The sequence below is a fragment of the Hemicordylus capensis genome, chromosome 8 (assembly GCF_027244095.1).
Source record: "Hemicordylus capensis ecotype Gifberg chromosome 8, rHemCap1.1.pri, whole genome shotgun sequence".
Lineage (NCBI taxonomy): Eukaryota > Metazoa > Chordata > Lepidosauria > Squamata > Cordylidae > Hemicordylus > Hemicordylus capensis.
This window is the reverse complement of record NC_069664.1, coordinates 265199-292509: the sequence shown is the minus strand read 5'-3', so window position 1 is coordinate 292509 and position 27311 is coordinate 265199. Positions and strand designations below refer to the sequence as shown.

The 27311-nt window shown below is 62.5% G+C and overlaps 3 protein-coding genes across 9 annotated transcripts in view; 2 read left to right on the top strand and 1 right to left on the bottom strand.

The window, feature by feature from the left end:
- Positions 1–1053: 1053 nt before the first annotated feature.
- LOC128333794 (uncharacterized) lies at positions 1054–8407 on the top strand. Of its 2 annotated transcripts, XM_053269788.1 has the most exons (6): positions 1054–1126; positions 1791–1830; positions 2750–2897; positions 5074–5226; positions 6203–6345; positions 7011–8407. In XM_053269788.1, exons 1-6 carry the CDS (start codon positions 1089–1091, stop codon positions 7233–7235), a joined length of 747 nt encoding a protein of 248 aa, XP_053125763.1. In that variant the 5' UTR covers positions 1054–1088; the 3' UTR covers positions 7236–8407. The 2 variants fall into 2 exon arrangements, with proteins under 2 accessions (XP_053125763.1, XP_053125764.1); XM_053269789.1 differs by lacking the exons at positions 1054–1126; positions 1791–1830 and adding an exon at positions 2321–2635.
- CKAP2L (cytoskeleton associated protein 2 like) lies at positions 7276–17853 on the top strand. Its single transcript, XM_053269767.1, has 10 exons — positions 7276–7325; positions 8561–9363; positions 12020–12086; positions 12650–12710; positions 12900–14027; positions 14424–14618; positions 15353–15508; positions 16143–16206; positions 17093–17219; positions 17531–17853. The coding sequence occupies exons 1-10, from the start codon at positions 7276–7278 to the stop codon at positions 17754–17756; spliced, it is 2877 nt and encodes a 958-aa protein (XP_053125742.1). The 3' UTR covers positions 17757–17853.
- The window catches only part of LOC128333793 (cytosolic purine 5'-nucleotidase-like), a 26638-nt gene continuing 17163 nt past the window's right edge, over positions 17837–27311 (bottom strand). For 5 of the 6 annotated variants that reach the window (XM_053269785.1, XM_053269784.1, XM_053269782.1 and 2 more), the window contains 14 exons: positions 26929–27020; positions 26377–26434; positions 25785–25878; positions 23178–23231; positions 22474–22557; positions 22094–22135; positions 21640–21747; positions 21161–21227; positions 20642–20812; positions 20381–20432; positions 19951–20011; positions 19336–19512; positions 19090–19182; positions 17837–18473 (listed from right to left, as the gene is read on the bottom strand). In XM_053269785.1, the coding sequence (XP_053125760.1) occupies positions 18420–18473; positions 19090–19182; positions 19336–19512; positions 19951–20011; positions 20381–20432; positions 20642–20812; positions 21161–21227; positions 21640–21747; positions 22094–22135; positions 22474–22557; positions 23178–23231; positions 25785–25878; positions 26377–26434; positions 26929–27020 (1207 nt within the window). In that variant the 3' untranslated portion in view covers positions 17837–18419. The remainder of the gene's footprint in view (positions 18474–19089; positions 19183–19335; positions 19513–19950; positions 20012–20380; positions 20433–20641; positions 20813–21160; positions 21228–21639; positions 21748–22093; positions 22136–22473; positions 22558–23177; positions 23232–25784; positions 25879–26376; positions 26435–26928; positions 27021–27311) is intronic. The other variant, XM_053269783.1, reaches the window with a different exon arrangement.

Below are 27311 nucleotides of genomic sequence, written 5' to 3'. Positions count from 1 at the left end.
GTGTGGGACAAGCTGGACCATAAATGGACATATTGGCAAAGAGACGGGTCTGGCTTGCACCCGTGAGCCTTGCAACATTCTTGGCCTGTGCTGGGATCCGGCAGTCCAGGGCTCCAGCCTGAGGCTCGTCACTCCCGCAGCATCCGACGTAGGTGGTGCAGAGGACGCTGGCCACCGCTTGGCCCGCACGTCACCCCGAGCCCAAACAAGCCACTTCTTCTCAGCCCTGGGCCCAGGAGCATCCTTGCCTTGCCTGGCCTCTTGCGCCACACACACACACACAGGGATGTTTCCCAGGCTTGCAAGACTGTTGCACAACTCCACAGCACTCTCTTTTCCTCTCTGGCAGGGTGGAAACCCCGGCCCCTGGTGCCCGCCTCCTCCAGGCCCTTATAAATGTGGGGAGAGGCTAATCTGGAGCCAGAGACAGCAGAGAAGGTCACGGGTGGTGGCAGCGGCAGCAGCCCAATCAGCAGCCACAGGTACGGGGCCTTCTGCTGAAGACTTCCTTGGATGGAGGAGCTGGAAGTGGGCTTCCTTCCTGCCTTCCTTCGGCCAAGGAACTGCTTCCCCCCACAGACACACACACACACACACACACACACACACACACACATCCCGGCAACCTCCCGGCCGCTCTGGACCAGTCGGCTTCTCAGTTTGGCAGGCAGCTCCCAGCCAGACAGACCTGCTTTGGAGCCCGGCCAGGAGGGAGGCGCAGCAAAAGCGGAAGCAGGGGAGTCCCCTGCGGGCAGCTTGCCCTCGGCCTCTGGGCATGCCCCTTGGGGCTCCCAGGGCGGATGGCTGCCCTTCCCACGAGGCCTCACAGGGCTGGCCCTTCTCTCCCGATGAGCGAGGAGGAGGAGGCCACCTGGGGAGGAGACCTGGGGCCCCACTGACGGGTGATGCGGCCCATCTGAAGGGGGGCGGCTATTCCCCCCGCCCCGGGCACCCAGATGTCTGGAACCTGCTGGGAGCGGAGTTCCTCTCCTTTGGGGAGACCTCGCTCCCCCCCGCCCCGCAGCCTGCTTCCCGGGGGGGGGGAACGGGGGTCTGACCATCTTGCTTTCATTTCCCCAGACGCTGCCATGGCCACAGTCCCGGACCTGCTGCTTGAGTACCTTGGGTAAGTGAGGTGCGGCTGCGTCTGGGAGCCGCCTTGCCAAGGGCACGCCCCCCCCCCGCCTGTTGCTTCTGGGGTCCATTGGAGGAACCTCCAGGCACCTCGAGGGAGGCATCCTGCACTGCGGGGGCCGCCAGGACCCCCCCTGCCGCTCCAGGGTGGCTCCTGCAGAGCAGCTTCTGGAGGGGGCAACTTGGAGTGGGGGAATCAGGGGCGGTGGGGGGGGGAGCAGGGCAATGCGCCACCCTTTCCCTGCCAGGCATTTTTCCCATCCCAAATGGCCCGTTTCCCCACTGCAGGATTGCAGAACCTTCTCGGGGCCTCTGCTGGGCGGAAAGCAGCTTTGGCAGGAGGAGAAGCCATGAAAGCTTGGCGTGGGGGGGGGGAGAGTGGGGGGGGGGTCAGCTTCAGCAGCAGGTGTGCAGGCACTTTCCCTCCCCTGTTCCAGAATCCCCACCCCCACCCCATTAGCTCCTGCTGCACATGAATGCGGGTGGTGAGAAGGGAGGGAGGCTCCAAGCCGTGCCCCCCATCCCCGCCGGTACTGCATGAGCCCCTCCAGCGGGCTGCCTGGGGAGAGGGAGGCTGGAGGCCTGGCTCTGAGGGCCGCCAATCCCAGAGTGCGACGCTCACCCACTGGATGATTTCTACCCCCCCCCCCCCGCAGGGAAGAGGCTGAAGCGGACTTCTCCTCCTGCACGAACGAGGTGAGAACCCTGCAGGGTGGCGGGGGCGGGGGCGGGGGGGTCGGTCCAGGGGCTCTGCCCGGCTCTTGCCCAGCCCAAGAGTGAGGGGGCGCCTTGCCGTGCCTGCAGCACCCGCAGGAGAGCCCCATTTCAGCAGCACAAAGGGACCCGGAGGGCGGAGGGCGCGGGGTAGGGGGGCCGGGAGACCCGGCTGTGCCCGAAGCGGGGAGGCCGCCAGCAGGCGCAGCAGCGTCTCGGCAGAGGCAGCCCGCGTGGCGGGCGGCGGTGGCGGCAGAATCCCGCACAGGCCAGCCAGCCAGCCAGCCAGGGCCGGCGTGCGTGTGCGGCAGCAGCGCAGACGCCGCCGGGCTTCAGGAGCAGCGCCTCGGCTTTTTCCGGGCGCCCCGGCCCGAGCCGAGGCCCGCCACCAACCGGAGCAGCCGGGGGCAGCGCGGGGGCCGCTCAGGGGGTGTGGCCATGACCTCTTGCCCCGCCCCCTGCAGGTGAGGCCGGCTCGGGGCGGGGGGGACTCCGTGCCGCAGCGAAGGTTAGGCAGTGGGGAGCCGGACCCCTTGGGGGCCCCCTGCTGCGAACTGCCCAGCGAGGGTCTCCCGCCTGCCACCCCCGCTAGGGGGGAGGAGGCAGCTCGGGTGGCTCCCTCCCTTCTCATCCTGCCCCACCCCAGAGCAAGGCTGCCTGCAGGCTAGCCAGCCATCAGGTAGAGCTGTGCAGCACAGTGCAGTTCACCACCCAGCTCTACCTGATGAATGGCCAGCCTGCAGGCGGTGTGACAGAGAGAGGAGCAGCCCGACTGGCCGCCCTTGCTGTGAGTGGGAGAAGAGGGGGCAGCGGTTTGGGGGGGTGCTGCTTCCCACCTGGGCCTCACTCGGCAGGCAGGCTGACGCTGGCCTTTTCTGGACCCCCCCTCCCCCCCCCGCAGGGCTCCTTTTATGCCTCTGCCCCCGGCCTGGAGAATGATGCCACCAGCCCAGAGCAGGGCGTGGCCCTCAAGCCAGCGGTGGAGGAGGCCCTCTCGAGACCCAGCCACGCCGGCCGGCCGGAGATGCTGGAGACCAACCTGCTGGAAAGTATGGCGCCCTCCTCCAGCTGGCAGGGGTGGGGGGGTGGAGTGGCCAAGGAGGCCTGCAGGGGGGGGGCAGAGTTTTGCAAGGCGGCCTGGCTCCAAAGGGGAAGCCCAGCCTAGCGGAAGGCGGGGCAGAGCGGCTCTGGGCCCCGTCCCGCTGGCATGGCTGGGTGCAGCCGGGCAGACCAAAGGCCATCGCAGGGCCCCAGCTGGTGGCGGCCAGCCTGGGAAGGAAGGTGGGAGCCAGGCCCTTTCTCGCCTGCACAGGGTTGGGAGAGGGAGGAGACCCCAGGAGAAGCTCAGAGCAGCAGCCCTGCTGCAGGGTCCGGCCCCAGGAGGCCCATCCAGCCCAGCCTCCTGTTTCCCCCCAGGGGCCCCCACCAGGTGCCTCTGGGGAGTAGCCCACAGGCAAGAGGGGAGGGCAGCAGGCCCTCTCTCCGGCTGCGGCTCCCCTTGTCTCTCGGGGGGGGGGGGAGGCGTTTCCAGACGGCAGCTTTGTATAGGCTTGGTGTGCGTTCACACAATCTGGGTTTGGGCACCGTCTTGCGTACGGGAACCTTCCCACAGCCTGTATTCGGATCTTCTCTTGACGTTTCAGGTTTAAAGTGTTGTATGTGTGTGAGAAAATCCTAGTTGGTTTTTTGCAGGCTTGCTCCATTTCCCCTCCAATCTCTGCCTTTCAGCTTTTGAAATAAGCCTTTTCTTTTAAAATCCCACTGTTCTTGTACAAAGCAACCAGCCGCTGCAATCAGCTTTTTTAACCACCACCACCCCCCCCAGCGCAGCTCTTGCCAAGGGTGCCAGCAGCATCTCAAGGCTTGCAACTCCTTGGGTTGCAAAATTGGCCAATTGTTTTTTCCAAGCGCCCGGTGCTGCTCCTGCAATATGTGGGGTGGGGGAGTGAGAGGAGGGAAAGCCCTCACCTTACACTCCCCTCCCCCCCCGTCTTTCTCTCTCACACAGGGGGAGGGGGCAGGCAGGGGTGTTCGCTCTCCTCCTCCTTTCCGCTCTCTCCCCTCAGAGCCATTTACAGTGGTGTAAATCTGAACCGGCTTCAGACTTTAGGGTTAACTGTCAGATTCTCCACCACTTCCTGCTGCTGCTGTTGTTGTGATGCCAAGTTGCTCATGAGTCACCCTATTGACTTCAGTGAGTCTTGCTTCCTCCAACTAGGTCAGTGATTCTCAAACTTGGGTCCTCAGGTGTTATTGGGCTTCAACTCCCATAATCCCCAGCCTCAGTGGCCTTTGGTTGGGGATTATGGGAGGTGAAGTCCAAGAACACCTGAGGACCCAAGTTTGAGAATCACTGAACTAGGTTATGCGAGAGAGCCTCTCCTCCTGGGCGAGTGGCAACCTTCCCCCCTCCCCAGCCCTGACATCCAACTTCCACCTGTCGCTCCACAGGTGGTTAGGATGGCCCAAGCCGGCCAGCTCCTGCTGCACCTTTGCCGGGCTTGCATCCGCCTGCTGGGGGGCAGGCTGGCAGAAGAAGACAGCCCCATTGCCTGCCCCATGTGTTGACCATACCCCGGGGGGGGGAGGAGGGGGCGTCCTTCTCCGGACCTTGGAGCAAAGGAGAAGCTGGTTGCTGGATGCAGGGAGGGCCGAGGAGGCCCCTCCCTGGCTGCACCTGAGAGAGGCAGGAGGGGCTTCCACACAGTGCCTGGGTGGTGGGTGGGCCACAGAGCCCCCCTGGGTCTCCGCCAAGGCAAGAGTCTGAAAAGTGGCTCACAGCTGCAGCAGCAGCAACTGTCACCTCTTTTAGGAACAAGATGCTCTTCACAGCAGCCAGGTTTTGGGAAGTGACACAAGCAGCAGCAAGTGAGAGCCAGGATGGTAGAGTGGTTAGAACAGGGGACCTGAGTGGGGAGGGGGTTCCGAGATCGAATCAAAGGAGAAGGTTGTCCTCGCGTGGCTGATCCTACCCTGCAGGGCTGCTGTGAGAATAAAAGAGGGGAGCGCCACATAGGCCACTGTGAGCTCCTGGGAGGAAGCCTGGGATTCTCAGCAGCCAGAAAGCAGCCACCAAGCCGGGGGGTGGGGGTGGGTGGGAAGCAAGGATTGCCAGCAGGGGCAGGCACGCCCGGGCTGGGGGCTCCTTCTCTGCACACGGCCGTCTTGCCTGCCCAGCCGCTGGGGCCAGTCCTCAGCAATCCTGATCGCCCCTTTGCTTTTCAGATTCGGAACCTTTTGCTGCTCCAGCCCACTCTGCTGTGCTCACCAGGACATACAGCATCCAAGATGTCCAGGGACAAAAACATCTCGTGCTGAGGAATCCGGAAGGCCAGGCCCAGCTGTATGCCAGGCACCTGCCGGCATACCGCAGCACAGGTAAAGAAGGCCACGGGGCAGAGAAGGGTCTCCACCCCGGCCCTTCAGCTACCGGAGGGGCGGGGAGGGGGGGTTCCCTCCAGTCCCCAGCGGCTGGACTGCTGCCCAGGTGGCCCTGCCCCTTGCCACCATCCTCCTTGGCCGCTCCTTCAGACCAGTCCTTGCTGGTGGTTGGTTCCAGGGCAGAGGATCTCTGGGCGCTCCGCCCCACCCCTGCAGGGTTCCTCGCAGCGTGGCTTGCTTGGTGGGAGTCTGTCTGCTCGGCTCTCAGCCCTGCTCCTCCCCTGCGGCAGATGAAGTGAGCTCCCTTCGCAAACCACCACTTGCTTTTCGTGGGAAAGTGCCTATAGAGGAGAGCGGGTCTGGTGGTAGCCAGCACGACTTGTCCCGAGCCAAGCAGGGCCTGCCCTGGTTGCATATGAAAGGGAGACTAGAAGTGTCAGCACTGAAAGATATATTGCCCCACTTAGGGGATGGAGCCGCTCTGGGAAGAGCAGAAGGTTTCAGGTTCCCCCCCTGGCGGCATCTCCAAGAGAGGGCTGAGAGAGACTCCAGCCTGCAACCTTGGGGAAGCCGCTGCCAATCTGTGAAGACAATACTGAGCTAGGTGGACCAAGGGTCTGACTCAGGATGTGGCCGCTTCCTATGTTCCTAAATGCACCAGAATCATTGACAGGTGGCTTTCAGGACGGTGCTGCTGCCCTGCTCGGGAGGCTTCCATCCTTGCCACAAAAAAGGCCACGGCCTGCTGCCACACAGCCTCCTTGTGTGCCCACACAAAGACTGGCCAGTGGTGCCGGGAGAAGAGCCCAGGCGGGGCAGGTGGAGGAGGGCTGTGCAAGGGGCTCTTTGGCCACCAGGCCCAGCTGGTCTCCCTCCCTTCTCAAGGCTGCTGGATGCTCCGCTCCCAGGAATGGGGCCTAAGGAAGGTCCTGGTCCTCACTGAGGCGGCCTTCGCCCTTTTCCCTCTCTCTAGAGAAGGTGATGCTGAAGGTGCACTTGCTCTCCCACATCAGCACCCAGACACAGCTCGTCTCACTGGAGGTGATGGACCAGGAGGGCCACATGCTGTACCTGACTTGTGAGGAGACCAATGGCCTGCCACAGCTGAAGCTGGTGGTGAGTGAATCTGCCTGGGGGGGGCACCCTCAGTTCACTGGTGGTGGGGTTTGCCTGCCCTCTGGGCCAAGGACTGGCCAGTGCTGTGCTGTTCGCTGAGGCTGCTGGCAGCCTGGGCCCAGCTTCTGCTTGCATCGCTGTGCTGCACACATGCAGGCAGCAGCTGAAGGAAAAGCAAGAGCGCCCAGAGTAGCGTTAGCAGGGGGGCGGGTGACAGGGGGCTGAGGCCACGGAGGCTCAGCTGGCAGCAGCCAAACAGGCCAAGCTCCAGGACCTGCTGGGGGTGGAGGCAAAGAGGAGTGCCTTGGCGTGGGGGCTGCTCCCCGCCAGCAGCTCAGCCAAGAGCCCTACAACGGGTGCCTCTGCGTGCACCACAGCCCCAAGCCCTCTCTCCCAGAGGGGGCCCTTTCCGGCCCAGTGAGCCCCACCCCCCAGACAACAGGCTGCCATCACCTGGCCAAGACATATGGAGTGCTGGAAGGCATTCTGTGGCCCTGCTTTGCATCCTAGAGCAAGAGGCCAAGTCGGGGCTGGCTGTAGCAGATTGGCTCTGCCCCAAAGAGCCTCCAAAGTGGACTCACAGAGAGGAAGTGGGGTTGCCTCTGCCCAGGCACATGCTGCGCAGCTCTGTGAGTCGCCCAGATGACTTTCCTCCTGCCTTCTAGAAACGGGAGACGACCTCGGAGCAGCCCTGGAGGGAGTCCGAGAGGTTCCACTTCCAGATGTCCAGGCTGAGGTGGACAGCACCAAAGCTCATCAGAGCTCAGTTTGAGGCCAGGGCCTTCCCGAGCTTCTGCCTGGCCATCCCGAAGGAAGAGAGCAGGCCGCTCTCGCTCCACCAGAACGGCGAGGACTTTGCCACCCAGTTCCACTTGCTCGCCCGGACGTGACTGGCACCAAGGGCCCCGCTCCAAGCCCTACACGCCCGACATGCGGCCCCTGCAGACAGCGCCCCTCCTCCTAGAGCAGGCCCACACAACGTGAGGCCCGGGGGCAGGATCTGGCCCACAGGCACTTCTTGCTGGCCCCCCCCAGGGAGGAATGTCCTGCAGCTGCCGCAGCCGCCCGGAAGGGCTCTTGGCAGCAGCGCTGAGGACTGGAGTGGGCTGGGACCGCAGCAGCAGCAGCATCGCACCAGGCAGGCACAGGCAGGGCGCATCCCAGAAAGGCAGAGGGTCCCCCTTCTCCGAGGGCCGCTATCCTCTGGCCTCTCTGGAAACTGCCTGGCAACACACACACACACACACACCCCGCCCTCGCATCTTTACTTGGAAATCAGACCCCCGTGTGGCTTTCTCCTCCCAAGTAAACATGCCTAGGATTGCAGCCTGCAAGCAACAGCAGCTTAGGGAGAGGAGAGGGCTTGGCCTTTGTTGGGGCCGGCAGGCACTCCAGGGGCCCCACTAATTTCTGGCCACTGACCAGGGTTAAAAGTGTGGGTCCCTTGATGGCGGGGGGGGCGGGGGGGGGAGATCCACAAGTAAGTAGAAGTTGCTTTCTTTGATATTGTTAATATAACCATGTGTTGAAAGTTGACCTTGCTTCCTGCACATCAAGTCATGATTGGTTCCAGTCCACCAAAGCATCTGAGTTGCACACCCCCACTTTATTTATTTAAGTATAGGTTTATATTTATGTTTGTATGTCTGTGTGGCCCTTTGTCCTAAGGCCCCTGGGCAGCTAGCAACAATACAATTCAATAAAACAAATATAAAAACAACAATTAAACTCAATAAAGAACATACAAGCAGGTCAAAATGGAGCTTAGCATTCAAAAAGAGCATTGCCAGCTCACTGGCAAAAGCCGGGATTCCCGTCCTCACCCGGCCTTCTCCCCTGAGGGAGCCAGGTATGCGGGTCTCACTGTGAGCAGGTTACAGGGCCGGATTAAGCTAGTGCAGCGCCTGTAGCGCATGTTATAAAGGGGCCCTAAATTTTAAAAATGTGCACAAGTATTAAAACATAAATTATTTACTTGCATAGTAAAGTAATTCAATTTGAACAAAATTATGTACTTGTAACATGTCATTAATGACGTCCGTAATGATTAGGTACTACTTCAGTCATGCTCGAGTGCATTTTCTCTTCCCCCTCAAAACGGGCATTTATACACACACAATCACACTACACGCAAGCCACAGAGTGGCCGTAATTGATGGACAGGCACTGCTACCTGACCGTGTCCAGCCCTGGAGTCGCGCTCCCCTTGCCGCAGGCTCGCCGCGGAGGCGCGTAACAGCGCAGGCTGCAGCGGCGGGGGAGAGGGCGCCAAGGGCATCAGCGGGCCCCCCGCGCCGCCCACACGCAGAACCCACCACAGGCACCATGCAGCTCCCCCGGCACGTAAAGAGCCGCACTGCCCGGTCGTGAGAATGCGGCGAGATGCCCATTTCACCAGACACCCGCTTGCAAACGTTGAGTGCGGACCCTCGAAGGGGTGGGGCAGGCGAGCGGGGTGGGGGTGGGCTGTGCGCAGGGCCCGCAGCAGCGGCGGGGGCCGCCCCCTCGGGCACCGCGCCAGGGATCCACCCGCCCCCCCCCCGGAGGTGCGAGGGGGGCGCGGCGGGTTTGCTTATATAATGGCCCTGCTGGCTGTTGGGAGCGCGGCGGGCAGAGGCCGCCTCCGCCGCCACCTGCAGCAATCCGGGCCCGATTACGGCGAGGAAGAAGATTCACGTCTGAGCGCGCAACGAAGACGAGCAGGAGCTGAGGGTCAGCCTCGTGGCCGCCGCCGCCCCGCCCCTTCTCCCGCCAGCTGCGCTTGGCCCCGCCCCCTGTGGCTGGCCACGAGTGGCCCCGCCCCCTCAGCGGCCAATCCCCGCTGCCCGGCTGGAGCACGGGCCCGCTCGGGCACCGCCCCCTCCCCCCGATTGGCCCATTTGAACGTCGTCAGCCCAACGTCGCTCCTCCGAGGCGCCGGCGAAGAACAAGCCCTCGAGCCCCGCCCGGCCCCGGCCTTCCTCTTCCTCATGGAGGCCCCCCTGCCCGCCGCCCCGAGTGTTGCCGCCGCCCCGCAAGGTGAGAGCCGCGCCGCCTGCCTGCCTGCCTGCCTGCCCTGGCGCCGCCCCGAACCTCGGAGAGCGCCCCTCCTCCGCCTCCTGAGCATGGGCAGAGTGCCCGCGCGGGAGCCCCCCACCCCCCCCCCCCCGAGCCTGCTCGGGGGTGACTGCCCCCCTGGCCCCCTCAGCCTCCCGGCCTCCGACCCTGGAGAGCCCCCGCGCGGGATGCGCCCCCTTCTTCCTGCCAGGCCCGCCTGCAGCTGGCGGGGGGGGGGGCTGCTGGGCGGGCAAGCGGGCCGTGCATGCCTCGCCCCCGCCGGGTGCCTCGCTCTGCGTGGTGGCGCCGCCCTTCTTGTTCCAGAGGGAGGACGGCAGCTCTCGTGTCCCCCTCCTCCTCCTCCTCCTCCTTCTCCTCCGTCGGGCTGACGAGGGTCCGCCGGTTCCTGCCCCTTGCGCGGCCCTCCCCACTGGCTACGGTGGGGCTGCGCCCAGAATAGGATGTGCTTTATTGCTGGGCTGCGGGGACTCCGGCCGGACCGTGCCTGGAAGCGCCCGGCCAGACAGCTCGAGGGTGTGGAAGCCCTGCCTGAGCCGCCTCAGTGGCTGTCGACCAGTCTCCAACTGGAGACAGCCTACCTCGCAGGAGCGGCGTGCTACTCCATGGGGATCGGAGCAGTCTCTCTACTGAGGGTAGAACCCAGAAAGCACGGAGAGAAGCCCCCACCTGGCGCCCTATTTCCACACATTCACTTCCTCTCAGGTGTCCCTCCCACCTTGCTTCCACACAGCTGAAAATGGGGAGCGCACACAGCGCCCAAACCTGGGCAGGACACCCTCTTTGATGGTGTGAATGGGCTCTCTGTGTTCCCCAGGTCCCTAACCCCATCATTTTCTGAGGGGTGCCGCTGTTGTGCTCTTGAAGACGCTGCATGGTCAGCCCAGGTGTGTTTGGAGGGCTTTCACAGGTGGTTTCATAACATGCATCTTCCCACCTTGAATGCTCTTGCTGAGACATATTGCAAGACCTGCCTTTGTTTAAGGATCAGAAATAAGGGTTTAATGTGGACATCTCTGTTTGCGGATTATCTTTGGCTGGTGAGTTGTTCTCATGGCCAAGGGTCAAGAGCTGAAGGGCAGGAGCTCTTGAGTAAACTTAGCAGTCATGGGGAAAGGGGACAGGTTTGTGTGTGGATCGGTAACTGGTTGAAGGACAGGAAACAAAGAGTAGGAATACATGGACAATTTTAACAATGGAGGGACGTAGGAAGTGGGGTCCCCCAGGGACGTGTACTGGGACCAGTGCTCTTTAACTGGTTCATAAATGAGTTGGGAGTAAGCAGCCAAGTGGCCAGAGGAGCTCCAAAAGGATCTCTCCCAACTTTGTGGGCGACAAAATGGCAAATGAGATTCAGTGTAAGCAAGTGTAAAGTGATGCATATTGGGATGCCAAACCCCAACTTCAAGTATACACTGATGGGATCTGAGCTGTCAGTGAATGACTGACCAGGAGAGAGATCTTGGGGTCGTGGTGGACAGCTCATTGCAAGTGTCAACTCAGTGCACAGCAGCTGTGAAAAAGGCCAATTCCATGCTAGGGATCATTAGGAAGGGGGTTGAAGATAAAAATGCTATTATTATAATGCCCTTGTACAAATCTATGGTGCGGCCACATCTGCAGTACTGCTTACAGTTTTGGTCACCGTATCTTAGGAAGAATATTGTGGAACTGGAAAAAGTACAGAGGAGGGCAACCAAAATGACCAGGGGCCTGGAGCACCTTCCTTATGAAGCTAGGCTACCGCATCTGGGGCTCTTTACCTTGGAAAAGAGGCAACTAAGGGGAGACATGATAGAGGTCTATAAAATCATGCATGCTGTGGAGAAAGTGGATAGAGAGAAATTCTTCTCCCTCTCCCATCACACTAGAACCAGGGGTCGTCGCATGAAATTGATTGCCAGGAAATTTAGGACCAGCAAAGGAGGTGCTTTTTCACACAGCACATAATTAATCTATGAAATTCTCTGCCACAGGATGTGGTGATGGCCACTAGCTTGGATAGTTTTAAAAGGGGCTTGGACAAATTCATGGAGAACAGGTCTATCAATGGCTACTGCTCTGGTGGCTGAGGGCCATCTTCAGCCTCAGAGGCACAGTGCCTCTCAATGCCAGTTGCTGGGAAGCAACAGCAGCAGGAGAGAGGGCATGTCCTCACCTCCTGCCTGTGGGCTTCTCAGAAGCATCTGGTGGGCCACTGTGTGAAACAGGATGCTGGACCAGAGAGGCTTCCTTGGGCCTGATCCAGCAGCCAGCTGGAGGCTGTTTTATGTTCATGACCCTTCACAAGTCTGTGCAGACATGGTTACGCAGGGGAACTCTGACCTTCTTGCAACTCTGACTGCTATGGGAATTTGGGGTGAAGCCAACTCAATGAGGACACCTTATTTGCCAAAGATCCTCCAATGCCAGAAATATTCATGCCAAACCACTGTGTGTCCTTTGACTGGCCAGCTACTGACGACTGACAAATCTGGCATGCTGAAGGACTGCGTGCAGTGGCCAAGTTTAGTGAGACTGTTGAATCTTCAAAATGGGCTGTGGGGAGAAGGGGCTGTGCTCCCTGGAGAGGATGTTGCTTATGGCCGGCTGGACACTTACAGTTTCCAATCTCTTTCAGAGGAGCGACGGCGGAAATTGCAGGAATATTTAGCAGCCAAAGGAAAGGTGAAAGTGCCAAGTACCAAGTGAGTGTGGAGAAACTGTCTAAGCTGCCGACTGTCCATTTCGGTCACGGTCCCCCGCCTGCTCCCTGGTGTGAGGCCCCTGTGAGCAAGCTGCAGGCACGAGCTACACCTGCTCTGTCCAGCGCCTGGGATGTGGGGTGCGCGCCTGGGATCTAGGGGAGGATCTTGCAGAACAACCTTGAGGCAGAGGATCATGTTCTGCTTGATGCAAGCAGTGTGGTGAGCACCTGTGGGCGGACAGTCTGGCGCACATTCATCAGCCTGACCCCTGCAGGAGGCTCGGGCGGCCTGGATAGAAGGGGGGGTGTCTGGCATTCCACATGCCCCGCCCTGTCTCATGGCAACGGGGCTCCCTCGCCAGCGCTCTAGTCCAGGCAGGGGTGCTGAAGTTGCAGGCCTGGCGGTTGAGGCCGAGCCTGGACATGCAGCCAGACAGCAGCGCTCATGCGGCCGCCAAGCAGGACTGCAGCCTTGGCTGTGCCCCTGGTACTCGGCAAGCAAGACGCCTGCCTGCATTTCTGGTTGGCAGATCCCCCTTTCTCTTCTCTTCCTGCTTATGACAGGCCCTACTTAAAGGACAAGACCAATCAGCAGAAGCAACCGGCTTCCTCCAAGCCCGAGCTCGTAAGTAGACCAGGAGACTGGAGCTCTGGGGTTTGAGAGCCCCTCCCTGGCAAAGGCTTCAGGGGCATCAGGAGTTGGAAAGAGGAAGCCGTCAGGGCATCTTTGAAGTGTGCAGAGTGTCACTTTGGGGTTGTGTGTCTCTTGCCTCAGTCGTCTGAGGGCTATTGTGTGTCTCCTCTTTGCTTTCAGGCTGTCAAGTGGCAGAAAAAGGTCATCCCGAGCACAGGCGGAGGAGCACAGGCAAGGGAGACGCAGTGGTCAGTCCCTGCTGGCCAAGGTTGGCCAGGCAGGTCCTCGCGTGCCTCTGCGTCTCAGAAGCCCAAAGCAGCAACCTCACAGTGCCTCACAGGGAAGAAGGTGTTGGTGCAGCCGCCTCCCTCCCTCCCCTCTGCGAGACTCCGCTCGGAGAAGCTGAGCTGCACTGGGGCCTCCTCCTCCTCCTCCAAGTGCCCTCTACGCCAAGGCAGGGAGTCCAGAAAGCGAGAGGCAGCCCCAGCTCCCAGGAGCCAGACCCACAGCCTGGCAGACAGGAGCCATCCCTTGAAGAAATGGCGAGGGCAGGCGGAGTACAACCGAGAGAACCTTCCTGCGTGGGGCGGAGCTCCTCCCACACCTCAGCAGCAGAAGGGGGTCCTCCGACCTGGCCTCAAAGCCGAGACTCGGCTGGCTTCCAAGCAGGCCGTGAAGAAGAGCAGCCAGGCGGTGGGCTGGGCTTCGGGAAGCAAGAGGCCTGAGAAGGGCCCAGCCCGGCCCTCTCCAGCAGCGGAGGCTCAGTGCCAGGCTCCTGCCAGAGGACCCGCAGCTGCTCTGGGAGGGAGGGCCTGTGGAGGCTCAGTGGCCCGGCCTGCTCTTTCTAGGCCAGTCATGAAAAGCCGAGACCGGCGGGCTGCTGGCGTGCTTGGCCGAGAGGAGGGCCTCACCGGAAGGAGGGCTGCAGCCCAGTCCCGCTCTCGCGAAGCCTCTGCTGAGCTTCAGAGGGGGCCCTCCAAGCTGCAGGCGGATGCTTGCCAAGTCCTGCAGGAGAGAAGGCGCCCCAAGCGTTCAGCTTGGGAGGTGGAGCGGAGAAGCAAGCGGGAGAGGCGCCATTCGGTTGCTTGTGGGGGCACCCATGGCCACGGAAGCCCCGCAGGCAAGAGCCGCTGCAGCCACACACTCGGACCGCCCCCCAGGACCTCTGGAGTGCCGCCCAGGCACCTGGTCTCTGCACAGGCAGCGCTTGGCGCTCTGGGCCGTGGAAGGGGCCTGCCTGAGGCGAGGCAGCCGGCAGCTGGGGCAGGCCAGGAGCTCCGGACCCCACGTACCCAGGATCGGAGGCAGGTTTGGCCCCAGTGGGTTGAGTGGGCTCATCCAGTCCCGTCTCATCTGCCTTTGGGCAGGTGCCGCTGCTGGCTTGGCCCCGGAAGGTCTCGGCTCATTCTGCAGGCCGGGTCACTAGTGCCTGCTAGTCCTGCGTTTCCTCTCACGAGGGCAAGGGGGGGTGGGGGCACCATCGGGGGCAAGACTGCACCTGCCCGTCAGTCCTGGGTCTGCTTTTCTGTGTGTGGGGACGCCTTGTGAGGCCCCTTCCGTCCTCTTCTCCAGCAGGGGTTGGCACCTCGGGGGCCGTGGGAGGCCTGCAGTACAGGAGCCGCCTGCCGATTGCTCCTCACCAGGAAGGAGCCTGCCGTGGGGCAGGCCGTGCCTAACGAGGTCTCCCGGCTCTTCTCTAGGCAGCTGCTGGCTCAGTGGTTGGCATCCCAGGGGAAAAGCTACAAGCGGCCCCCAATGACCCTGCCTGCCAAGAAGCCGCAGGAGGCACAGAGGCGCCGGAGCCTGGCCTGGAGAGGCCTGGAGGAGGAGGAGGAGCAGCTCAGCTTGGCCGAGAAGGTCACCAGCCTCTTGCGGGAGTACCTGCAGCTGGCTGAGGAGGTGGGCTTCCGCTGGGGGGAGTGGCGCTGGGGGGCGGGGGGCAGTCCTTGCCCAGCCCTCGGCTGCGCTCTGTAGCAAGCCAGACTCCAGGCACACCCCAGACAGAGGGCTGGACGGGAAGCCACAGCTGGGGGGGCGCCTTGGCCTCCTGCTTGGGGGCTTCCACAGGCTCGGGTGGCCCCTCCCAGGAAGCCCTGGCCCCATCTGTGGCTTGGCGGCCCCTTCCTGGCACTGCCTGGGCAAAGCAGCCAGCTGTGCTGTGACCCCTGCCCACTCAGCGGAGGCTGCTCTGGGGGCTGGACGCGGGCTGGTGGCTGAGGCCCTAATCCTGCTGGAAAGCAGGCCTGGGATTGGGCCACTGGCCCGTTCTGGGCAGGCTTACGCTCCCTCTGGAAGAACAGCTTGCACTGCCGTGGGCTCCGTGCCGAAGGCCATGAGGCTGTGTGATGGGGGTAGGAGGGCCAGCCAGCCGGGAGACGCGGGGTTTGGCTGAGCCCTGTTGTCTGCTGTGCCCCAAGGCTGTGCGGGCACTCCGTCGTGGGGGGCAGGATCCTGGGCCAGCCTTCCCTGCAAAGAGGCGGGGGCTTTGAGTGGAGCCTGTTGGCAGTTGCTGCCCTCCAGCCCAACTGTGGCCTGAAGCCTTCCCTGGGGCCTGCTTCCCCAGGATCCTGCCCGCCACCTTCCTCTGGGGCCTGCTTGCTGTGCTGAATCCCCTCCCCTCTTCTCTCTCTCAGGGATTCCCTGCAGCAGAGCTCTTGGACATGCTTTCCCGCACGCCAGAGGCAGAGAGGTTTGCCCAGTTTTGGATCTGCAAGGCAAAGCTGCTAGCCCGGCTTGGCCCGTTTGACGTGATCGGGCTGTATGAAGCGGCTCTTTGCGCCCGGGCTGCGGTGAGTGTGGCTTTCCGCTGCTGGCGGGGCGGGGTACAGCGGGGGAGGGAATGCCTCTTCTTGGATGGCATGGCATGCCTCCTCCCCCCCCCCGCCATGCTTGACCCAGTGACCTCACTCTTGTCCTGGGGGCAAGGTGGCACCAGAGGAGCTGTTCTGCCAGCTGGGAAGGGCAGAAACGCTCCTCGCTGGTGGGTCTCAACATTCCGGTTCAGGGGGCTTGTTGGCCTCAGATGGTTGAGCATTGCAAAAGAGAACATCCCCGGGGCCTCTGGTTTCTCTCACCTGGAGCTGTGTCGTCCTTGGGGCTGGACTACAAAAGAGCCTCCCTTGGTGGGCCAGGAGCAAGAGGCTGTCTGGGGGAAGCTGCTGCCTCCTGTGGAGTCAAGCTCTGGGCCCGTCTGGCCTGGCCCAGCATGGTCGGCTCTGCCTAGCAGCGGCTCCAAGCTCTCTGGGTGGGAGAGAGAGAGAGAGAGAGGCGAGGGGGCTGCTTCCTCAGTGCCTGACACCTGAGCCCCCTCCTAGAGATGTTGGGGGGGCTCCCCCCCCGCCAGTTAACAAAACTCTGAAGGGCCGAGGCCAGCCCTTGGGGCCAGCTGCAGGTGCTCAGTGGTGGCCCTGCTCTTTGTTCCAGCCAATCCAGGAGCTGCGAGATGTTGTCCTGGAGATGCTGAAGCATGCAGGCAAGACAGCCCAAGGTGAGCCGGTTTCTGTGGTGCACCTGCTGGGGACCAGATGTGTTTCTTGTCCAGTGATAAGGCAGCTGGCAAGAAAGGGGTCACCTCCTTCCTGTGGGCCAGCTGTGATCCTCCTTAAATAAGGCCTCCCTCAATGGCACGGAGCCCAAGGACAGATTACATTGGTGCTAATGTGATTCTGTCCACCAGATCAAAAGGTCCATCCGTGGTCCCTGTTTCAGGAGTCAGATGCTTCTGCTCTGTGGAGTGGCTCTCGAAACCTCTCTTGGGTCCCGCGTTCTCTCTAATTTTTTTCCCATCTGTGTGCGAAATGAGTTTTGTTCTGGGCGGCAGCATCAAGGCAGTGTGTGCGCACCATGTGCATTCAGAGTGGGGCCTTCCCTGTTCAACCTGAGCGGGCATCAGAAAAGGTGTGAGCACGCACACATGCGCGTGCCTTAGAGGGAACAGTGCTTGGCTCTCTTACCGAGGCTGAAACGCGGCTAGTAACTGGAGGCAGCCACTACTCTCGCCTTTTGGACTCCTTCAGTTCCAGAACTTACAGTGGGAGGGCACCCCTGGACTGTCTCTGGAAGGGAGCGAGAGCGAGAGGTCTGGCTGTGTCCTGGGCATGGACGAGTTCGTGGTGGGGCTGTGGAGTAGTCCGTTTCCTCTTTTTACTTTGTGGTGATAATCCTGGTTTTACTTTTGAATTAACCATTCCTTGTGCAGTTTATTATATGAGGAGTATGTTATCAGTCTTGTGTTCCGACCGAAGAGGAGAGGGGCGTGGGCTTGGGTTCTTCTGCGTCCTGCCCCGCCAGGCGCTCGGTGCCTCCGAGGCGCCTGGCACAGGCTGCTTCTGCTCCCCTCGCCCTCCCTCACTGCTGAGCCCTCTGCCCCACAGCACCTCTTGCAGAAGCCAGGCCTCTCCCCGAGGAGAAGTGGGCAGAGCCCAGCACCCCGCAGGCCGGGCAAGGACCGGTCTCCAAGCCTCTCTCGGCAGTCAAGCTCCAAGTGGCCCCGCTGCTCAGGTAAGGGCAACCTGCCCGCTGGGGCTCCTGCTTGGATGCCCTTGCGGCTGGGCGCTTCTGGCTTGGACCAGCGGCTCAGAGGAGCTCACCGCCTTGTGCATTCTGCCACGGGGTGCGGGGGGGGGGGGGGCGTCTGCCTGCCTGCCCGCCCAGAGCCTTGTCTTCCCAACTCCCAGCCTGCCGCCCAGGGCCAGCAGGACCAACTTGAGGGCCAGAGCAGATGGCTGGCGCTGCTCTTGGCGCCACGCTGGGCGGGGTCCTTTGCTAGGATAGGGGCTGCCCACCCCCACCCTCTGCTGTGTGCCTTTCAGAACGAAGGAGCCAGGCACCAGGCCAGCCGTGAAGCTCCTCACTCCGGTGCGGCGCTCGCTGCGGATCGAGGGCGCTGCTGCCGGCTACCCCCCGATGCTGAAGGACCACGACCCCCTCGTGTCTTCCCTGGACGAACTGCTGGCCACAGATACCGAGAGCCGGTTTGTGTTTCGGAAGAACGAAGCTCTGTCTGAGGAGGTGGGGAGGGCCCTGCTGGGGCTGTGACCTCCCTTGCACCCGAGGCCGCCCCCGCCCCGGGCCAGATTACGGTGTGAAGGCAGTCTTGTCTTGCATAAACGCTCCCAGAGCTTGGACACCTTTATTGGTCTGGTCTGGCAGGAGAAGCCTTTCAACACAGGTTGCTTTCGCAAGGGCGGGGGGGGGGGGGTCGGGCAGCGTCTCACAGCAAGGCTTCCTTGCCTGGCAGGCCGGCCGCTTGCTTGAGCTGCTCTCTGGTGCAGACTGCGGCATGGCTTGCTGCTTCCAGTGGTGGAGCAGCCTTTCCTCTGTGCCAGCCGAGGGCCGCTGCCTGGCCTGCGGGAGGTCCCCGTGCGCCTTGAGGCAGGCAGGAGGGCTCCAGGGCAGAGGGCTTGCTCTCCGCCCGAGTGCAAAGGCGGCACCCTGGGCTCGGCCGTCCCTTCCTGCCAAAGTGGGTGGTGGCCTTTCTGTGCCAGACCAGCAGGAGCACGAGAGGCACTCGGGGCGAGATCTTTGGAGCCGCTGGGAGGGGTGGCCCAGGAGAGTGAATGGCTGGGGGCAGGGAAGGGTGCCCTCCTGCCACGGCCTCTTGCAGCAGGGCTGCGGCCTTGTGGCCGTCACTTGGAGGCGGCAGGTGCCAGGGTCTCTTCCCTTCCGGAAGGGAGGCCATGGGCATGGTGGGCTGGGGGCTCAGTCGTCTTCCTCCTCTCCGTCGGATCCCTGGAAAGTGCGCTGGAGCTTCTGCTGGGGAGAGAAGGGGAGGGGGTGAGGCACCCGCCCTGGGGCAAGCAGGGGGACGTGGCACTGCCCTGGCCGGGGACGACGACGCCTCCTCCTTCTCCTTCACCAAGCTCTGAAGGCTGCTAATGGGCAAAGCTTGCGTGGCCCCGGCTGCACGCATGATAGTCGGGTTCCCCTCCTGGCCAGCTGTGTGGGCTTGCCTGGCAGAGGGGGACACACACACACACCCCACCACGTGGCTGTCTTCTCGGGGCTCCAGGGCAGGATGACAAATGAGCCGCTGCGCTCTCCAAGCAACAGCTGAGCTCTGGTCCTCGTGCCGCATTATGTCCAATGCACTGCTGAAATGCACATCAGCACGGTGGTTGCCAGCCGGCCTTCTCTTGGCTTCTGGCCTCCCGCCATGTCCTTCTCGCCCGCACAGTTTGGTCCACATCACTTCCCAGAGTCCCCCCCGACTTCTGCAGCGTTTGAGTCGCAGCTGGGCGGGGGAGGGGCGGCGAGAGAAAAGGGGGCTGGGCTTCTTGGCCAGCTATGGGGCAGTGAAGGGGGCCTTGCTCTGGCCTGAAGGCTGTGGTGGGAGGAGCGTAGAGGCAGCCCCACGGGGCCCCCATCTCACCTGGGGCCGGGGCGGGTGCTTCCGCTGCCCTGCGAGGACACCCGGCTCACTGGGCTCCGTCCGCACGTGCTCCACCGTGGATTCGTGGGGCATCTGGTGAGACAGGAAGGGGCCCCAGGCAGTCAGGGGCAGGCAACCCCAGCCATGCAGCAGCCGCCGCCGCCACCGCCTCGGTGATCTGCCCAAGGGCAGCCTGCCTGGGGCCCCGTCCCCGTCCCCACCCCTCTCACACTCCCCACACCGTACCAGGCTGGGTGTTGCCCGAAAGAGGTAGCTGAAAGGATAGTACAGGAAGTTGAGGAAGGAGGCTGCGTAGAGGTCGGCGTAGCGCATCAGCTGGTTGGCAAAGAGGGTCTGGCGGGAGCCGCAGCGGAAGAGGCTGCCCATCTTCCCGTAGCACATGTCCATCTCGTGGGTGACTGTCTGCGGAGGAGGAAGGAGCCACACTCAGGCAGCTGGCGAGGGATGGGCGGCGGGGGGAGAGGCACGCCTCCATTCTGGTGCCCAGCGCCATCTTGTGGGTAGAAGCAGGACGCAGCCGGAGCCAGAGCGCCTGAATCCCCCCCCCCCCCCAGTGCTGGGCTCCTGGTTGGGGTCTTCTGGTTACATGTGCGCAGAGTGCCTGACTGCTTTCTGCCCCACATCTCTGGAGGGGTGTCCGTGGCTGGTGCCATGAGCAAGGAAGGTAGCCATGGCCGCCAGCCTCTGCTCCCTGGAAGCAAAGCATGGCAGGCCCAGGGCCTCGACAGGGGTCTGCGGATGGGCTGAACCTGGACCCACGCCTGGAGAGTGAGCTCCCCACCCCACCCCCCCCCCGATGGCAGCCAAAGGACTGGGGTGGGGGCTGGGAGGAGCCGAGACCTGGATCCGCCTCTTGATGGCGCTGATGTCTGGGCGCTCACTGCTTCCGCTGTCCAGGTGCCTGGCGGGGAGACAGGAAAGCTCTGCTGAGACCGAATCCCAGCTCAGCCCCGCTGCTGCCACCCCCCCACATTCACACCCGGCCAGGTGTGGGGTGGGAGGCAGCAGCAGTGCTACTTCCTCCGCTCTCACCCCCAGCTTGTGACACCCCCTCTGGCTCGGGGGGGGTCAGTGCAGAAGCCAAACGGGCCGCAGCCGCAGGAAGCCAGCGCTCTTGCCAAGCGAGCCCTAGGGGGCTGCCGGCAGCGGCCTTGACACAGGTCTCCTCTCTCCACCCTCCGAGTCTGGGTGCTTCAGTCCAGACTTAGCACAAGCCCTCCCTCCCTCTCAGGGTCCAGGCCAATTGTGTGTGGGGGGGGGTCTCACTTACTGGTACAGCTCAGCCAGGAAGACATCCAGACTCCGGAGCTCCTCAAAGAGTTCTGCCAGCAGAACAGAGAGAGAGAGAGAGAGAGGCATTCCCCGGGGTGGCCGTTGGTTGATGGGGGGGGGCAGGTTGAGCCTGTGGGGCAGAGGCCAGCAGGGGGGCGCTGCTGGTGCCGGTCCTTCTGGAGGCGCTGCACAGAGCCTGGCTGGCCGCCAGGGGTCCGCCCCCTGCCCGCCCCCCCCCCGGGCAGCTCCTGCTGCTCACCGCTCTTCTCCGTCCACACTTGCAGCTCCTTGGCCAGCTCTGGCACCACCAGGAAGGTGCGCCAGCCTTGCCTCTTCTTGGACTTGAGGATGTCCCCGAAGATGTGGTCCCCGATGTAGAGAATGTCCTTGCCCTTCACGCCCAGGAGGTCGCACACCATGTCCGAGGAGCCTGCCGGGGCCCAGGGCACCTCAGCCACTGCCCGCTCAGGCCCCACTTCCCAGGGCCCACCCTCTTGCAGGGGCCCAGGGGCCTTCTCCCAGGAGGCCTGCAGCATCATCATCATCAGTATCACATTTTCTATCCCGCCCTTCCTCCAAGGAGTCCAGTACCACATGCTTGAGTTTCTCCTCACAACAACCCTGTGAAGTAGGTCAGGCTGAGGGAGAAGGGACTGGCCCAGAGTCAGCCAGCAAGTCTCATGAGGCTGAGTGGGGATCTGAACTCGGGTCTCCCCGGCCCTAGTCCAGCACTCTAACCACTACAGGGCAGGTGGCGGGGGGCTTGCTGAGGCGTTACCTCCAGAGTAGACGGCACAGTGCTGCAGGGGTCCCGTGTAGGTGCCGATCCGCAGTTTCCCCGTGTCCTGCACATCAAGACAGGGAGTTGCGGGGTGAAGGAGTGCCTGGCTCAGCACCCCCCCCCCCCGCCCCGCCCCGCCCCTCAAGGGGAAGAAGCCTGCTGAGCTTGAGAGGCAGCGGCTGGAGCACGCCTGGCCTCTTCCTCCCGCTGGACCTGCGGCACTCCTGCCCCCTTGCTTCTCACCCTGCCCTCAGGAGCAGCAGGGAAGAAGTCTCCTCCTTGTGGGGAGGGCTGGAGATGGCTCCCCCCCCCGTGGCCCTGGCTGCCCTCCTCTGAGCCCCTCCCTCTTTCTCTTTGGAATATGGGGCCCACAGCTGGGCCTGGCCAGCAAGGACCGACCATGCCCCCTCCTGCTCTACAGTTAGGGAGGCAGACCGCCCCCCCGCCCCCCCCCGAAGGGAGAGGAGCTCACTTACTGTGTTGACCTGGCGCAGGACGGTCCCCTCGGCAAAGAAGAGCGGCTTACGTGTGTCGACAACCATGAGGTCAAAGTAGGAGCGCCAGGGCCGGCAGGGGGGCTCCTCCTGGGGGGGGGGTGGCAAGTGGGTCAGCAGCCAGGCAACCGGGCCACTGGCGCAGGAGGAGCCTGGGCTGAACCTCACTGGGGAGGTGTGGCTCAAAGCAAGCCCCTCCCACTCCGCCTGCAGCATGGGCGTAATGGCCCTGAGCCCCCTTGCAGGACCGTTGTGAGGATGGCTAGGAGACTGCAGCTGGAAGGGCTCGGACCGCGCAGTTCTGGGTCCTGCTCAACATGCGCGCGCACCCTGCACAAGAGGAGCCGCGCTCTCCTCTGGGCCTGGGAGGGGCTCCCTTGCCTCCCGCGGCGCTTGCCCGAGCCCCACAGCCCTCTCCCTGGGCTTTTGCACTCACCACGTCTCCCTCCCGGAAGTCAAACAAGTAGGTCATGATTGCCTGCAAGGAGACGGGGGGGAGGGGGGGCTGCAGTTGAGGGGCCCGGCAGCTCATGGCGGCCAACGGGGAGGCGGTGGCAGAGGCCGAGCTGCCACTGCCCCCCCCCATGTCTCTCTCCATGCTGTGGCAGCAGCAGCAGGGCATCTCCACATGCCCCCCACCCACCCCTCCTGGAATGTCTTGGGGCCCCACACATTTGCACATGGCACAAGAGACCCCCAGACAGATGGCTGGGGGGGGTCAAGCCAAGGGGGGGCCACCTCCGTGCATGGCCCGGCCAGAAGGCTCGCCCGCCCACCCACCCCAGGGTGCAGCTCGGCTGGGAGGGGCTGCCTTACGTCTGTGTAGTTGTAGTCACTGTTGGTGGCCAGGAAGACCTTCCCCACTTCCTTCATGCGGCTCAGCAGGAGGGGCACCCGTGGCTGGGGGGAGAGGCAGGCACGGATTTATTCAGCACGTCCCTCTAATGCTCCCTCTCAACATGTCCAGGTGAGGGAGAACCAGTTTAAAATCTAGACTCAAATGCTAAAACCGGCTGCTTAGCAGTTACTGCAGCTGCACAGCTGGACCTGACAGATGGCAGCCTGCAGGCAGCACGCGGGGGAGAGACGCCGCCCGAGCGGCTGCCGGGAAGCAGAGGCAGCTGCGCCTCTTCCTCCGGTGCCTCCTGCGTGGGAGCTGCTACTGGTGCTCCCCTCCGGCTTGGCAACACACGGACTCTGGCCGCTGAGGATGCTGCCACCCTGGCTGGTTGCTGCCTGGGCCCCGTCTGCAGCCTCTGCTGGCCTGGCGGGGAGGGGGGAGCCCCATGGCAACAGCGGGGCCAGCTCCATTTCCTGCCTGACTGCCAGCCGGGGGCCCACACAGGAGCAACATGCCAGTGAGGGGAGGGGGCTGCCCAAAGGGGGACCCCCACACACACCTTGCACCTCCTGCTCAGGCAGGCGAGGTGCTGGGAGGAAGAGCCCCCAAGGGGTATCCAGGTCCCCCCCCAAAAAGCCTGGCCAGCCTCCGGGCCCCCCGCAGGCCAGGCAACACTTACGTCTTTCACCACATACTTCTCCACGTTCTCCAGCGTCTTCTCCTTCAGGCACCCCTGTTGGAGCAACACCGAAGGCCCTCAGCACTTCGTGGGGAAAGGGGGCCCTTCCCTGCTCCAGCCCCGACCCCTCGAAGGCAAGCCACAGCAGGCACCCTTTCAAGCAGGGGGCTCCACCCTTGGGGAGAGGGTGAGGGGAGCTGGTCTGGTGGCAGCGGGCAGGACCTGTCCCCTTAGCTAAGCAGGGTCCACCCTGGTTGCATATGAAGGGGAGACTAGAAGTGTGAGCACTGGAAGAGATTCCTCTCAGGGGATGGAGCCGATCTGGGAAGAGCAGAAGGTTCCCAGTTCCCTCCCTGGCAGCATCTCCAACGAGATAGGGCTGGGAGAGAGACTCTTGCCTGCAACCTTGGAGAAGCCACTGCCAGTCTGGGAAGACAATACTGAGCTAGGTGGACCAAGGGTCTGACTCAGTGTATGGCAGCTGCCTGTGTTTCTGTTGGTCCCCGGATGTTGTTGGACCACAAGTCCCATCAGCCTTTGGCCATGGTGGCAGGGGGTGATGGGAGCTGTAATCCCACACCATGGAGGAGAGGTCTATCAACAGCTACTAGGCAGAGGGCGATAGGCTGCCTCCAGCCTCCAAGGCAAGATGCCTCTGAGTACCTGTAGGCTTCCAGTGGCATCTGGTGGGCCACTGCGTGAAACAGGAGGCTGGACGAGATGGGCTTCCTTGGGCCGGATCCGGCAGGGCTGTTCTCACGTCCTTATCTAGGAAGCTCTGCTTGACCGCAAAGCTTGTGCCGGGCCTGCCAAGGGGCCGCCCAGCTCAGTGTCTGCCCCCCGGCTGCAGGACCCCTCCGTCTCCCTCGCTGCTCTCAAGAGGCAGGGCAAGGCCTGGCTTCTTACTCTGGTTTTTATCTGCTGGGGGGTGCGGGGTGGCGCTGCTCCTGTCTGTGGCATTTTGACTGCTGTATTGGTGGTCTGGTTTTTAAAGGGTATAGGTTTTATTATTTTTAATCTGCTGTGACCAGCTTTTCAATGAAAGGCAGCATCTAAACTGAATGGAACCAGTGGCTCCGCTGTGGGTCCCTTGAGCCTGGATTCCCGTTTCTGCCCAAGGGCAGTGCCAATGCTCAGCCAGGAGCAGCTTCCCGGAGTGGCTTCTGCTCCCACGGGCGAGGGCAGCTGCAAGATTCTGGGCACCTAGGCACTGGTTTCAGTGCACAACCCGGGGGGGGGGGCAGGTTGCAACTTTCAAAAAATCTGGCAGGCAAAACTATGATGGGGGCGGGGAGGCGAAGGGATCAGAACAGCCAGCAAGTTTTTCTCCAGCTGGTCAAACACGTCCATGCCTCTGAGGCGAGGGAACTTTCAGAACCCTGGGGTGCTCACCACACACCTGATTTGGGTACACAACATTAGGGGTCTTTTTGCGGTTTTCAGAAATCCGGCAAAAAACATCATGGCCACAAATACAGAAGGGATAAAAATATCCCAGAGATTTTTCTGGGAGTTGTTAAGGGCTTCCACACCTGTGAGGCAAGTGCAGATTCCAATATTTTGGGAGATTTGCAACATCTGATTATGCTGCGCAACCTGAGGGTATTTTTACAATTTTCAGAAATGTAGCAGAAAACACCACCCTGAAAACATGGGGTGGGGGAAGGACTAGTGTGGAGATGTTTCTCAGAGCTGTTAAGCACGTCCAAAGCTATGAGGCAAGAGCCCTGGGGGTAGCCGTATGGGGGCAGATACAGAGGGGGTATTTCTGCAACATTTTTGAAGCCTGACAGACAAAACCAGGGCTGGAAGTGTGCTCTCACAGGAAGCACACGGTCAGGGCATTGCAGCAGCAGGCCCCTCCTGTCATTGAGCAGCTATCCCTACGGCCTTCGGACAGGATGCTTGATCCGCCTCTGGTCGACTTATTCCCCTCCAGGGATTTGTCTCATCCATCTGGGAGTTCTTTAAGCTAGCAGGAATCAGCACTTCTTGTGGCAGGGAATTCCATAGACTAATTATGTGCTGTGTGGAAAAGTCCTTCCTGTTCTCTGACCCTTACTGGGGAACCCTGGGCTCTCGTATTATGAGGAGAGGAGAGAGCCACCCTCTTCAGCGCACTCAGGACCACAAATATTTATAAATTGCTTTTCAGCAGAGTTTTCAAAATAAATAAATGCAATGGTTTCCTGTCCCTCCAGACTAGAAAGGAAACAAAAGGTAGATGCCAGAACAGCCGCTGGAGGGATGTTGTGCTGGGATGGAAATGGCCAGGTGCCCTCTCCCTGCTAAATACAAGAGAACTGCTACTTTTTGTTGGAACAAAAAGGAGCCTTGGAGACCAGGAGACATATCCCAGCAGACGCTTTCTCTTCACGGAGTGCATGAGGAGATCCGCCTGCCAGGAGCACTTTCCACACACCCACCTCAATGCGGCTTGTAACCCAGTACAGCGGATGGCCCGGCTGATCTGAGGCTGGCCAGGGACTCCTCTGCTGCCCAGCCCGTGACACCGCGCAGAAGCACCCAGTGGCGCTTCTCAAGGGGGCGGGGCGGGGGGCCACTGCTGCAACGCCGAGCTAGCCACAACCTCTCCCACCCACTCACCGAGAGGTGCACGTGGTCCATGGCTTCCCGGACATCTTGGAACATGCTACGGAAGGACATGAAGAGGTTGCCATGCTTGTAGCCCGTGTCGCAGCTGGGAGGAGGAAGGAGGGACACCGCAGGGTTAGCGCCCGTCAGTGCAGGCCTTGCAAATGCCACCGGGGGGCGCCGGCTGCAGCATCTTGGGAAGTGGAGCTTCCCTTGGAAAAACAAGCTGGCAACCCTTGGGGGGGGGGGTGGAAGGGGCAGCCGGCCTGCGGCACTGCCAGGATCCAGCGGGGGGGGGGGGAGTGAGGCTTCCAGGTGGAGGAGGGGCTGCAGCGCTGTGGCCAAGGGGGGCCCAGGGTTGCCCAGAAGGGCCCTGGAGAACCACTACCAGGCTAGGTGAGGGGCCAAGAGCAGGCAGCTTCCTGTGGGGCCGTGACAGTCTGGTAGGGGGGGTGCTGCATCACCCAGCCAGCCAGCCAGCCAGCCACCCTCCTTCCCTCTCCGCAGGACCGTGATGGGCTCCATGTCCTGGCAGAGGCACTGGAGTGCCACCACCCACCCACCCACCCACCCACCTGGTGCCTAGCCCAGCTCATGCACTCACTTGACATATCTGGAGCAGTTGGTGAAGAAATCCACCAGGCAGGCAAAGAGATAGGTCTCTGCGGGGGGGGGGGGGGAGAAGAGAGCTGATTGGTGCCTTCCCGCCAGAGAGGAGTCCGCTGGGCAGGAGCTGGGGGCAGATGGGAGCCCACAACGGCCCACTACGGGTACATCTGGGCAGGTTAGGGTGGGATCCCTGTGCAAGTCCAGGTGGTGCCCGCCTGGCTGGCGTTGGGCCCTGCTGGGGAGGAGGGCTCCCGGCCGCACCAGCCCCTCCACAAGAGGGCCTCTCCGGGGTGGGGCAGCTGCCTTCAGGCGGGACTCCAGGCTCCTCCCACGTGCTCCACAGAAGCCTCCTGCCCCCCTTGCTGTGCCGGGGTGCCCCGTGGGGAAGACAGGCTGCGCTGGGGAGAGGGGAAGCCCCAAAGGTGAGGCCCTCTCCCCCCCGCCCCCCCAAAGGTGCTTGCACTGCCCCACACTCGGGGGGGGGTCAGGCGAGTGCTCTGGCTGAACCGCACTGCCTCCCCCCCCCGGCCCGGCCCTTGGCACCTACCGGTCAGGTTAAATAAAGTGTTCAGGATGCGGAAGCGCTTGGTGTCGTCCCTCTGGATGAACTTGTTAGGGTAAGAGTTCCAGATCTCCGCCCTGGCAGTGGAAAGAGGGCAGCCATGCAGGGGCAGGCGAGAGCAAGCAGAGCCGCCGGGGTCCCTTCCCGGCAGTGCCACCCCCAGACCCCCCAGCGTGGGCCTCTGCGCCCCTCCCCGCCTCCCCCGCCAGCCACGTGAGCGCCTCGCTCTCCGTCTCCAAACTGGGACACTGGCCCTGCCCCCTTCACACTCACCCCCCGTGCAAAAGAGCAGGGCCGCGCAGGACCCGAACCCTCCCTCTGGCCCGGAGGCAGCTCCCTCCCTCCCTCCCTCCTCTTGCAGAGACAGC